This window comes from Anomalospiza imberbis, chromosome 2 (assembly GCF_031753505.1).
Source record: "Anomalospiza imberbis isolate Cuckoo-Finch-1a 21T00152 chromosome 2, ASM3175350v1, whole genome shotgun sequence".
Classification (NCBI taxonomy): domain Eukaryota; kingdom Metazoa; phylum Chordata; class Aves; order Passeriformes; family Viduidae; genus Anomalospiza; species Anomalospiza imberbis.
The window spans coordinates 99,382,682-99,395,215 of NC_089682.1; the positions used below are offsets into that span (position 1 = coordinate 99,382,682).

The window sequence follows — 12,534 nt, forward strand, 5'->3', positions numbered from 1 at the left end:
ATTTGCAGTAAAAAACCTTTCAAGAAAGCATGTAGAAATGTAGAAGTTGTAAAATTAAATTCCTTGGGAATGGCAAAGTTTCTGTTGTTTTTTTTTTTAGGAGTAATATGCCCTTTGACCAAAGATGTGATTGTGGATCGCTGTATCTTCAGAATAGCAACAGCATTTACTGTGGTGTGGTAGGGAAAAAAAGTTGCAGTGGTTGAAGAGGAGGAGGGCAGGAGAGGAAAAAATCGAAGTAACAGAGATCCGTTTAAGTTTGCTTTACTTTTTCCTTGCCTAAAGACCAGGTTGTTTTGGTGGGGTAGTCAGAACTATACATACATCCCAAGTGAGGATGAGTGTACCAGCCACCAGTGTAAGAACTATACCAGTAGTGTTTTGTTCTTTATACCTTAGTTAATCAAATTAGTTTTATTTAAGAATGGGCTTATTTTGGCTACATCCATTGCAGTACTAGATTTTTCTTGTGAATTACTGTACTTAATTTAGAACCATAACATTTATAGCTCTCAGCTTGCTTTTCTGATCTACCTTTTTAGAGTTGACTGGTTTATATTCTCACTTGCTTTCTGTATCTCAGAATATTTTAGGTTATTTTCAAGTGCTTTTGTTTTCTTTGGCTTTAACTTCTCAAAATGGCTAAAAATATTTCTCATATTGCTGCTACTTCTTGGATCACTAATTAGGCATTAAATGACCTGATTGCTTAGGACCCAGAAACCCTCAAAAACACCTATAATTTTTATTGAAGGTGACCTCTGAGCATCGGGAAACTTTTTTTTTTCCCATTATTTTTAGTAATGTGAAGGTGACTGAGCACTGGAACAGGGTTTCCACATAGCCTGTGTGGTCTCTAACCTTGAAGGTATTCAAAAGATGTTTGGATGTGGTCTCATACATCCAGCTGTTGATGCTTCTTGAGCAGAGAGGTTGAACAGAGGTCCCTTTCAACATCAACCACTCTGTGAACTTTGATATAGTCTTCATATTAAAACAATTCTGATGTCATTGTAACAGTGCTTAATAAGAAATTTAGCGTTCTTCTTAGAAGGCACTTCTTCCAGTGACCCGATTGTACTTTGCCTAATAGAAAATAATTGTAGTTATATTCTTAATATTTGTTACTGAAATAATATTTTGCTGTAGGGTGTTTGAAGTTACAGAATTCTTCTTTTAGATATGTTTAAATTAATCTTATTTTTTGGTATGGGTTTTACATGTGGTGCTTCCGTTGTTGCCTTCTAGGAATCTTACCTTGTCGTTCACACTACTGGGAACTAGTACTTTTCTAATTCTAGTACTCTTTCTTTTAAATACATTATAAGAACTATCAAGTTAGCTAAAACAATCAAAAATGTCTTCTCTAAGAAAATATATTTGCTGCTGGATCTGAATTCTACAGTTTTAATCAGCATTCTTCCTTATCCAAATTCCTTTTTCTGTATATGTCCTTTACTGCACATGTCTTTTTAAAACTGCATCTTAATCAAGAAAACAAAAAAACCAAACCAGCAACTTGAAGTTTTGTAGGGAAGGATTGTTTCTAGAGTGTAAAGAAAAGTAGAAGTCTTAGAATTTGCATAGAGATACTCTTTGACTGGATGCAAGAGAATGAAAGTCCCAGTTACAGAAGAAGAAATGTCTTAATTCTTTTTCTTCTAGATAAATACAATAAACAACAGTATTTCTCACCTGATGTGTTTTAAAATAAGTTAATACATTTTATGACTGTACATAAGAATAAAAATAGAATGGTGTTTAAATATTCATAGAATAATGTTTTGCCCTATAGTAAACATGGAAAACTCCAGATTTTTAAGACTCCCTGAAAATCACTGAGAAGAAAACCTTTCCTGGGGAAAAAAAAAAAAAAAATGGCAGGGCAGTTAAGATAATCTTTTGCTGATTGCTTAAAAGAATTTAGGTAGACTACTTGAAGTGATCACATGCTATTTTGTAAATAATTTGTTTTGTTGATGAGAGTAATCTTGTCTCTCTTTGAACATGTCTCTGTGAGTATTAGGTTGTCATGGGAAGTATTCCCTGAATGTCTCTGAAATCTGTGTTTTTCTCCTAAGCTTCACAATGAGGATGACCCCCCAGAGTCTTCAGCAGCTGAGCAGCCTTCGACATCTGCAGAGACTCCACAGCCTCCGCAGCCAGCAGCCTTACCTGAGGCAGACACTTCCCCTCCTCCTTACTGTAGCATAGCTGTGGAAGCAGCTACAACCTCAGGTATTTTTCTCCAACAGCAGCTTGTATGAATTAGCTCTTGGTTCAAAGTGGTCTGATGCTCTCGTGTAATTTTTTTCCATGCACACTGTTGCAGTAAAAAACTGTCCTTTGATGTGCAGCCCTTTGGTTTGTTTAGAAGAAGCACAGTTGTAAATTATGCTGATTGTTCCAAATTGCTAGATGAAATGGATGTTCATTAATTAGTTTAATAGGTTTTATTTAAGTCTGCTTATAGTTCATTTCCACATTTAATCTGCATCTTTGAGTAGTGCTCCATTATCAAACTCATTAGCAAGTTTCATTGCCTCTTTATAAAAAACTCCTCGGACTTCTTTAGTGTGTGACATGGTTTGGTGAAAATATAGCCATGAAAAGGTTAATTTTGCTTTAAAGGCTCTTGATAAAACTTCTCATGAAAAATGAGTAATGGGTTTCTTTATTCATTTATTCACTGCTCCCTTTCTTAGGAGATTGACTTTTCTTGGGGTTATGGGAGACTTTACAGCAGGCAACATCAAAGTTCCTGTTTAAGTAAAGTTGCATGGATTTGTGTCTCCCATGTGTCAAATAAATATTTTAGGAGTAGCTGCCAACCTAATTTTTTAAAACGCTTGTTAAAAGAACAGCTTCCTGTCCCTGTTCTTTTAGACAGTGTTTGCAAGTATAATACAGAGCTGTGTGGAATTATGCCTATATATAACATCCTTGTGTTGGTGTGCTGACAAATCTGTTGACCATGTGACCTGTGCTGACAAATCTTTATCATGTAAACAGCCTTTTAATGAGCTACTGCTGGCTGTAGGAGGAAGCTCATGGCATATTTTAAGTACTTTTAATTAATATTGTTAATAATTCTATTTTATATGGTGATGTCTTACTGTTAACACACAGAAGAATGAAGTCTGTGGTCCATTTTGATGGAAGGAACAATTTTTAAAAGAATGTGTTGAAATTGAAATCTTGGAAAAACTGATTTTCAGAGAGCAACTGTAGTCGGTAACAAGGCCACACTAATAAGAATTACAGCATGGATATTACTGGACTGAAGTAACAGATTGATGCTGATATTTAAAAACTTTTTTTTTTAAGATTTTTGTGTGTATATCTTTTTTATGATTGGATAAAAAGCATTTGGTTGGAATGCCTGGGGATATAACTGACCAAATATGATTTTTTTTCTTCATGAATTTGTTGTCTTCTTGCCAGTATCTATGTTAAGGCTTCTGCCTTGGTTAGCAGCTCAAAGTACTATCAAGCTATTAAAAGCTTTTCTTTCAAAAATATTTTTAAGGACTTAAAATGCAAATATCCTCAGTTTTAGCCTCTGTAAAAAATATACTTTAAAGGTAAATAAATATGTGCATGTGAAAGTTAAGATTCTTGATATCTTTCTGGTTTAAAAATAAATAACTTCTTTATTTTGAACAGACACACACAATGAGTTTTATCCTGTACCACCTCCATACAGTGTAGCTACCTCTCTTCCTACGTACGATGAAGCAGAGAAGGCCAAAGCTGCAGCCATGGCAGCTGCTGCAGCTGAAGTTGCCCAGCGAGTAAGTGATACAGTTCTGCTGTGTTTGTTTTGTAAAACGTGTTAGTGTTACTTACAACAATTGAGCCCATATTATGACCCATTACTGTAATAATGGTGGGCTTATGATTTAAATATTTTGGATGTTTCGGTTTATATAGATAGTGTAAGTTAGTTGTAAATGCTATAAAAAGCATTTCATATTCAGTCTTTTGAAAGACATAGCTGTCTAAACAGCTTTAAAAGCAAAATGTTGCCCTGTTTTAATAGTTTATCCAGTGTTTTGTCAACTCTTAAATAGGTATCCCCTACTGATATTACTTTGTAGAGTTATCATTAATGTGTACTGTTTTGGATGGTAAAAACAAAAGAATTACCAAAGACCTTTAGAGAAGAAGGGAAAATTTCAACAGTCTGGAAGAGTTATGACCCCAAATTGTGTAGAGAGATTTTAAAAGGAAAGCTTCCTGTTGTTTGATCTATGGCAACTTAAATACTGAAGTTCAAAGAAATGTTCCAAGTACTTAAAAAAGCCCCTATGTGAATTGTGGTAAACAATTAGTAGGCATATATTCAGTGTTGCTAATTTTGTAAGAATTAATCTTATGAAGAATACAGTCTTCAAAATAGAAGATTGGTATCTTCAGTTAGTGGTAAATGTTAGTTTTGTAAGCAAGTTTCTTCTTTTCTGTGAAGTTCTGGAACGTGGAAATTCTGCTGCTTGTTAGTATTGACCATAATATATTATACCCAAAAAAGGCTTCCAGTGCTTTCACTAAAAATTTCCTCCCTGAGATCAAATGTGATTACATATGATAAACATTTAAAATCTTACTGGCTGCAGTATGCTTGTGACTGGGAAAAAAACCTTTACTCACCCAGCAGGAGGCAGGTCCTTCCTTGACTGCTGCACAGTGCTCACAGTGCACAACACTCACTTTAAGGTATGCACAGCTAATGTTAAAGTAGGTCTGTGTAACATCACCAGTGATGGTGTCACACAGAGCTGTTTGCCTGAATTTAGTAGGAAAGCACAGAGATTTGACTTGCCAAATTTTAGTAGTGAGGGGATGATCTCCATTGTCACATTTTATCTACTCTAGCAGGACCATGGATTCTTTGTAGTCTGTCCCTCCTGCTTATCACATAAGTAAAACTTATGCTGAAAAACTGGTCTGAATGAAACCCTTATTCTGAAATTACAAATTTGGAGCATGAAAAACCCAAACCCTAACTTGTAGAGTACCTGTGACACTGCAGACAGGATGTGCATCTCTCACAAGATTCTTGTACTTACATCTAGAACCCTATGAAGCACACATTTCAGACATACAAGCAATCCCCCTTGACAACTCAGCGTAAGGTTCAGCCAATTTCCAGAATAAAGCTAAGCAAAACAAACAAAACTCCAAAACAGAGCAAGTATTTTTTGTCTTGTCATTTCAAACGTTTATTTACTCTTATTTACAAGTTTAGGTCACTGTAACAGAAACATCTTTTACCCTTCCTCAAGCAGTCTGTCTGGTTTTGGTCACATCACAAGTTTTTGAAAAATGAATTTCCTCAGTTGATAAATAACAGCTTCAGATTTTGTAAATGCATGGAGATGGTCTTGCATGAAAAATTTTAGGCTGCTCATAGCTCTGGAGGGAATGGGACTTCAAATTTGCTGTTCCCAGAGAACATTCTCAAATGTTCTGTATCAGAGTAGAATTACAGTGCTAAAAGTAGATACACCTTATGGCTGCTCTTGACTGCTTTTGGTGAAAATATTGGACCTGAGAAATAGCAATTTCTGGTGTGCCCTGAAGCAGTTTTATTATTCTAAGCCCTTGGTTAGAAGGGAAGGGGAAAGCCACTAGATTCAGCTCTCTTCAGTGGTGGATGGGGGGAAGAAGGACAATGGCTGAGCGTCTGAACCTTACATGTTGTGGGAAGAGAAGTCTGGTTTTGATTTAGCAGGGAGGTAACTCTAGCAGGGATCAGAGTCTAAGTCAAAATAAGAAAAGGCAAGGATGAATGGAAGGCAATGGTATGGACAGAGGAGAAAGACTTAAATGAGAGACAACAAGGAAAAGGGTTAACTGAGATTGGTGGAGGAAGAAACCCAAATGGGGACAAAATGTAGTAGTGGGAAAGGAAAAGAAGCTGGTATGTGATAAAAGAAGACCAGGGAGGGAAAAGGAATCCAGAGGCAAGAGGCAAGGGGGTTGGATGCAGTGATGAAGTGAGAAATAAACTTTTTCACAGTCTTGCTTTGCTAGAACATACAGGAGAGCTTGAAATTCAAGAACTACATGCTGACACCACAAGAATTTCACTTATGAAAAATCAGTAGGAACACACTATCATTACCCCAAAGCAGAGATGGACTAAAAGATTCTAGACTTATGGCAGTACTAGGTTAGTATCAGAAGTGTATCTGAAAGTCACATTCTTGATGACTGCTGAAGAGCTCAAGTTTGCCAGTAATTCTGCTCAGTTTGCTTCTGTTTTTTTTTCTTTTTTTTTTTTTTAACAAATGCATGCACACACACAAGCTGTATTAGAGAAACAGCATTAAGGTTGCAAAGTTGGGATTTGGGGAAAAAGTAAGAAATGCTGAAGCTGAGTTTCAGCTTTGTGGATAATATTAAAATTATGTGCCAGTGCAGTTTTAATTACTGCTGTGTTAATTATCTTACCACATGATACTTCCACAAAATCCCTACCTTATTTAATACCTCTGGACTTACATTGAGATAGACTAAGACTGTGTAATAAGGCTGTCTTAATGTGGCAAATGGCTGTAATAAGAAAGAAGGCTCTTGTTACAGTTTGAGTGGTGGTTTGCCATCTTTAGGGGAAGGATTTAGCTCTGAATACTCATGGAAGAACAGATAAGTAACTTAATTAAGTAACAGTAGTGCAAAGTTCAGTTGTTTTCTCACTTTCACAAGTGACAGCTGCAGACATTATCTGACCTGCATGTTCCACACTTTGTAAAACATATACAAATGATGTAACATGAAGGTTTTTCAGTTTTTATTTTCAGCCTTATGAAATTAGTGTTCTTACAAATGTGAACTCTGCTGTGTTCTAAGCTTCTGGTTTCTTCCTTGTAAACGAGGCTATATTGCCTCTTTACTGCAATTGTGTGAACAGCTGGAAAAAGTTAAATGTCCTTACATTACCTTGAGCGATGTGTGAAGCTGATAATTTTCATGGTGTGCTCCAAAGCATGCAGTGAAGGTTCAAATCTACTCATTAAGCAAAAGAGAGGAAAATTACATGGAAGGGCAGCACACTTATTATGCGGCTTTCATATTTTTCCCCCAAATCATGTAGGCCACTTCAAAAGATCCTTAATGTAATCATATTGAATACTTTATCGTAGTCCCTGTATTAACAGATAATATGAAAAATCCAAACATAACATTTACTAAAACTTTCAATAATTTTATAATTCTTTGTGTAACTTATCTTGCAGGAATAATTTTGTATCAACATGTATTCCTTTCAAATGCTCCAAGATACTTCTTTTTATCCAAGAACCTGTATTAGCCCTGTGTCATCAATAGTGATGGCATTAGTTATCCTGGCTTTTTCTTTTCAAATTCTCAAGGCCAGTTTTGAAAGGGCAATTTAAATGGACAAAAATGCTGCTAACAGTTTAATGACTTTGTTTGTATGTTGCAATGAATGGCTTTTACTTAATGCTTTTCAGTTGCATTTGTCTTATGTTTTTCTGTTTTTACATGCTTAGCACGCCCAGTTTAGGGAATCTAGGAGTCTGTTTGATGAAATTTTCCTCAGTCGTCCAGAGGTATGGTATAGTTCTCTCTAGTTTAGAGTTTGCTATGAATTTTCCTGCTGACAAACAAATGCTTCTGGGGTTAATTGTGCCTTTTTCCCCCATTATTAATTTCTCCCTATTGGTTTGTATGCTGAAGGTATAATTTATGGGGTTTATTAAGTAATTGGACCCTTTCCTCAGTAGTTTTTCTCTGTAAACATTGCATTGGGAAGAGTTAAATTAGTTTAGTGGTTCTTTACTTGATTAAGGTATATGTCTCCCTATATGCCATGCTAAATTTCAGTTTGAAAAAAAGCTAAAAAACACTGAGGAGAAAAAACAGTCCTCCTCTTGGAGAATACTACAGAGAGCACTGTAGTTCATGGGGATTTAATAGATTCAACTTCAATAGATGCTCTGTACCATTTGATGTTCTTTTGTTTAGAGAAATTATTCTGTGTGACATGACATTTATGTTGATATAATTTGCTGTTCAGATGTTTCTCTGGTCATAGGAGCAGTAAGTTTTCTGTTCCTACAGATGTCAACTTATTTAGAAAGCAAGAAATGCTGTCCATCTTCCTTAACTTGGCTAAATTTGTCAAAACTCTGATATACTGAAACAGTGTTACATATCTTATAGGTTTGTGTATGTTGTGTTACATTCTCATTAAAAAGAAAAATATAAATAAAATATATTACCTCATTGATAAAAATGTCACTATCTAACAGAAATATTTTGTAAAAATCTGTTTAAGCATCAGTGTAGAGGACAGTTGTTCTTCATTGCCCATTTTCATTCCTCAATGCATGGTGGCAAACAATTATATTTTGAAGAAAGACTAGGGCAATTGACACCAACCAGATCAAGTGAGAGCAGTGAGAGACAGCCAGTATTAGTGGGGCTTGAGCAGTGATCAGTTACTGTTTTCTGTCTGAAGGACTGCTCATAAAACCTCAAAATCCTAAATGATGTGGTTATAGGCTGATTTAATTTCTTAGTATTCTAAGTATTTAATTTCTTAAACGTTTCTTAAACATTTCTTTCATAATTTTTGTATGCTGGTTTTTGGAGACAGTAAAGAGAACTCAGTTTCGTCTTCCTTTTTGACATGGAGTGTGATAAATTAATACTTGTTCACACTTAATAAAACCATGCTTCTTGCAAATATCTGCTGTCATGTATTTGTTGACCTGTGTTTCTCACATGTGTAAGCCTCAGAGAGAGGCCTCTGCTAAATTTCTTACTGTCATTGAACAAAATTTTGTCTTTTCTGAGGCAACTGTTACATGGAGTATAATTCATTAATTGCTTTGGAAATGCCAGTATGAAGTACAGTAGTTAGGAGTCAGTTTTTAAAAAGTCCAGAATTATTATGTATGGGGTTTTGTAGACCTTGTGAAATTAAAATTCAAAATGCTTTTTTTTTGTCCAACTTGAAAAAGGAAGTTTTATGGCTTGCATTTCAGAGATAAACACATTCAAATGCAGCTCTTTTTTTAATGCTTTTCAGCCCTTCTTTCCTTCCCATTCCCTTCCTCTCCATCAGCCTTGTATCTGCAGCGAAGTTGAGCTAAACAAACTGATGCTTTCTTAGTCACTTAAGATTATCATTTAGGAACACCTGAAATTATGTGGAGTTGAATTATAGCCCCTTAGAATTGTTTAACTGGCCTTTTGTGCTTCCATTGGAATTGTCTGTGTGAATAGCAGTGTTTTTTAAGTAAGTTATCTGATACAGTGTCTTGCTTAATTAATCTGAAGTACAGAGCACAGCTGGAATTTCATGGCTGTATTACTAAGGGTGAACCTGACTGCTCTGAGTTGGTACAGCAGTTGTTCGAGCATGTTTTTAACCTAATTGCCATACCCTGGTAAATTATTTTGCTCTATTGACAAAGGGGAACATATGACAGAACTTTAGATCACTGTGCCTGTTTAATGCCCTTTTAGTCATAAACTTTATTTCTACAGTAAGTGCTTGTGGGTGAAACAGCCAGGTAAATTGATCTCTCTTGATTTCATTCGTTTTTATAGGAAATTTGTTATGTCAGTTCCAATACATTATGGTAATAGGAGGAAAAATTAGGAAAAGAATGTTACCTGTGCTTCTGTTTAGACCATTTTACTGCTGCTACTGACAACATTATTTAACTTGTTTCATCCTGCATTGTTTTGATGGTACTCATTGAAGTATAAAAGTGGTGTTTAATTGGTGTTAGTTTTCATCAGGCTCTTTAGGAAGTGCTGTCATTGTGAAAACTTTTGTGTTTGCCAGTCTACAGCTGGAGCAATGTTCCACCTGTGCCTGGAACTGCCCATATAATACCTGCCAAGTTGAAAATCGAGTGCTGAGAAACAAAACAGCTCTCACTTTCGGTATTTTAAGGTCCAACATTTTGACTCAATGGGAGAAATCTTTGGATCGTTTTGACTGATGTCTCTGTTTGCTTTTGTTTGATTTGAAGTGCTGTGCCTTTTGAGTTTAGAAGCCTTTTAAACACTTTTAATGTGCTCGCGCCCTCTAGTGACCCTGGAGGTGTTCTTTGCATTGCTTAAGTTTTGCTGTGGGTTATAAAATTGGCTAGTGCAGTGTTATTGCATCAGCACTTGCTTTTAAGATAGTAACCTTATTCTATAACTTTTATTTTGTATTAAGGAAATTATTAGAAGACCTTTCCAGCAGGAAAAGTATAAAGCATACTGTGTGATGTCTTTTCAAAAAAATATTTAATAGTTTGGCTACATATCAAGATAGTTACATTTTAAAAAAATGTATGTTGGTTTTGATTATCAAAGTACTAATCTGAAATAATTCCAGCTTCATTTAAGATGAATAGACAATATGTACATATCTTCTACAGAAAATTTGGGCTATGTCAATATAAGCAACAAATAAGACTTGTTTTATAGTTATAAATAATTTTTTTAAAAATTCCTTTATGTGGACATGTTACAGAAATGTCAATTTTCTTCTAGCTTTAGAAACATGATTAATACTTTATCCTATAGATAGTTATTCTAAACTTTTCACTAAATTATCACTAACCTGTAAATCCAGGAAGAAGAGTATCCACCACGGGATGATTTCAGTGATGCAGATCAGCTTAGAGTGGGCAATGATGGCATCTTCATGTTGGCATTTTTCAGTAAGTTATCTTGTATCCCAGACCTACTGAGGTATATCTTAATTGTACCTTTTTCCTATGGAATATAAAAGAGAGCTGTGATAAATTGCATTAATGTACTGTAATGAACAGATTTGTCTGCCTGTGCTCAGATATAAACACTTCCTGTTCCAGATACAGCAAATATGTTGCCTTTTTTTGGTGGCACATGTCACAGTTAAGGGGACAAAGCAAAATCATAGTCAATGCTTGAAGGTCTAGCACTGGAAATTGTATCATCTTCTAGCTGGACCACCAACTTGAATTAAAAGCCAGATCACAGAAATCTGGCAATTGATTTTTAACTAGAAAAAATTTGAGAGACATGATGTGTTGTATAAAAGTTGCTGGTCTTAGTCTAGTGGATTAAACAGCCATGGATTGATTTTTGGAACAAATCCAAGCCAAGCATACTCATTTTCAGGTTGAACTAACCACTGTTTATATAAAAATGCTTTGTCTTCAGGTAACCTCTGATTTCAACCAGCCCTCCTGTAGCTCTTTGTTACGTACCGTGTGTACACTGTGCATGTCTTGTAACTTGTGTACTGTGTTAAGCAAAGTTAGATTTAGCAACTAGAAGCTGTTTCTACAAGGAAGTTGTGTTAGTTTTACCAATTACTTACTTCTTTTGAATTTCTGAGGGTTTTTTCCTTTTCTGAAATAAATGTTTGACAACCTGGATGGAAGTTCGGTGTTGAGGATATATCTGTTCTGTTGAGAATTCATCATGATTAAAGCTGGTTGGTTATCCACTGAAGTCTCCATTGTGTCATTTAACCTAGGTTTCATAGTAGTTCTTCTGTAATCTTTTTTGCAATCTCTTCGACTGTTGCAGATGCAGGTTACAATGCTTTCAGAGAAGGCTTTTTCGTGTTGGCGTATGATGCGGTGTTTGCATCTTGGGATAAAAATATATGTGTCTGCCTCACAAAGCAAATCTGTGAAGATGTTTATAGAGTAGCAAAGTGAATTCTGTAGTCTGATCTCTTTCTGTGGTTGGAGCATAGGAAGAGTATGCTCTTGGGGGCAAAAGGAAGTGTCATTTAATTTTTCTTTTTTGCTTTATTTTTCTCTCCCTTTTCTATCTTCTATAACTTTTTGTATTTAACCTATTTAGATCCTTTATTGTGTGAACTTGTTCTTCCTTTTACATTCTGCTTCAGGCCTTCAATAGCACTGCACTAGGAGGCCAAGGGGATTGTTGGCTTTAATATGTCTTAAGTCCTTTAAGTCACAGATGTCCAAAATTGCATGCCCAGAACCTGGTACCCACCTTCAAGAATGCAAGTATGTACTTGGATAAATTGCCAGTCTTCTCTTCACACAGATATTTAGCTGAGTCTGACTGCACAGAGCAGTATTCTTACACGTTGGACGAAAATATTCTGTAGATCATAATTTTTCATGATTGTTCTGAGACTATTTCATTGCAAACTTTGCTTACCTATGAAAGAAATGCATAAAATGAGTGTGTACACATTGTAAGGTATTTATGCAGATGTGTGTTTAATTGGAATGTGCTGATTATTATGGATACTGGTTACATAGGGAAATTGGTCATCTTTACTTGCTGTTTGTGCTGATAGTATGAGGAGTTCACAAAACCAGTTATAGATCTACCAGTAGTAGACCTGTAATGTTATTTTTTAGTAGTTTTTCTTAGGAAATTGCTAAATTAAATTAAAAATTAGCTTAACATGATGAAGGTATATTTTTTATGTGGATCATGTATTCTTATTTATCTAATGAGGAGATAAAAGTCACCAGAAAGTCAATGTATGTAGATTTAGGAGAGCAGCAATTAAAATGAAATTTA

The 12,534-nt window shown here is 35.4% G+C and overlaps 1 protein-coding gene across 2 annotated transcripts in view; it reads left to right on the top strand.

Moving 5' to 3' along the window:
• Positions 1-12,534, top strand: part of NDFIP2 (Nedd4 family interacting protein 2) — a 45,187-nt gene that overhangs the window by 16,159 nt on the left and 16,494 nt on the right. The window contains exons 2-5 of one of the 2 annotated variants that reach the window (XM_068182427.1): positions 2,082-2,238; positions 3,667-3,794; positions 7,518-7,577; positions 10,610-10,697. In XM_068182427.1, coding sequence (XP_068038528.1) covers positions 2,082-2,238; positions 3,667-3,794; positions 7,518-7,577; positions 10,610-10,697 — 433 coding nt within the window. The remainder of the gene's footprint in view (positions 1-2,081; positions 2,239-3,666; positions 3,795-7,517; positions 7,578-10,609; positions 10,698-12,534) is intronic. The other variant, XM_068182428.1, reaches the window with a different exon arrangement.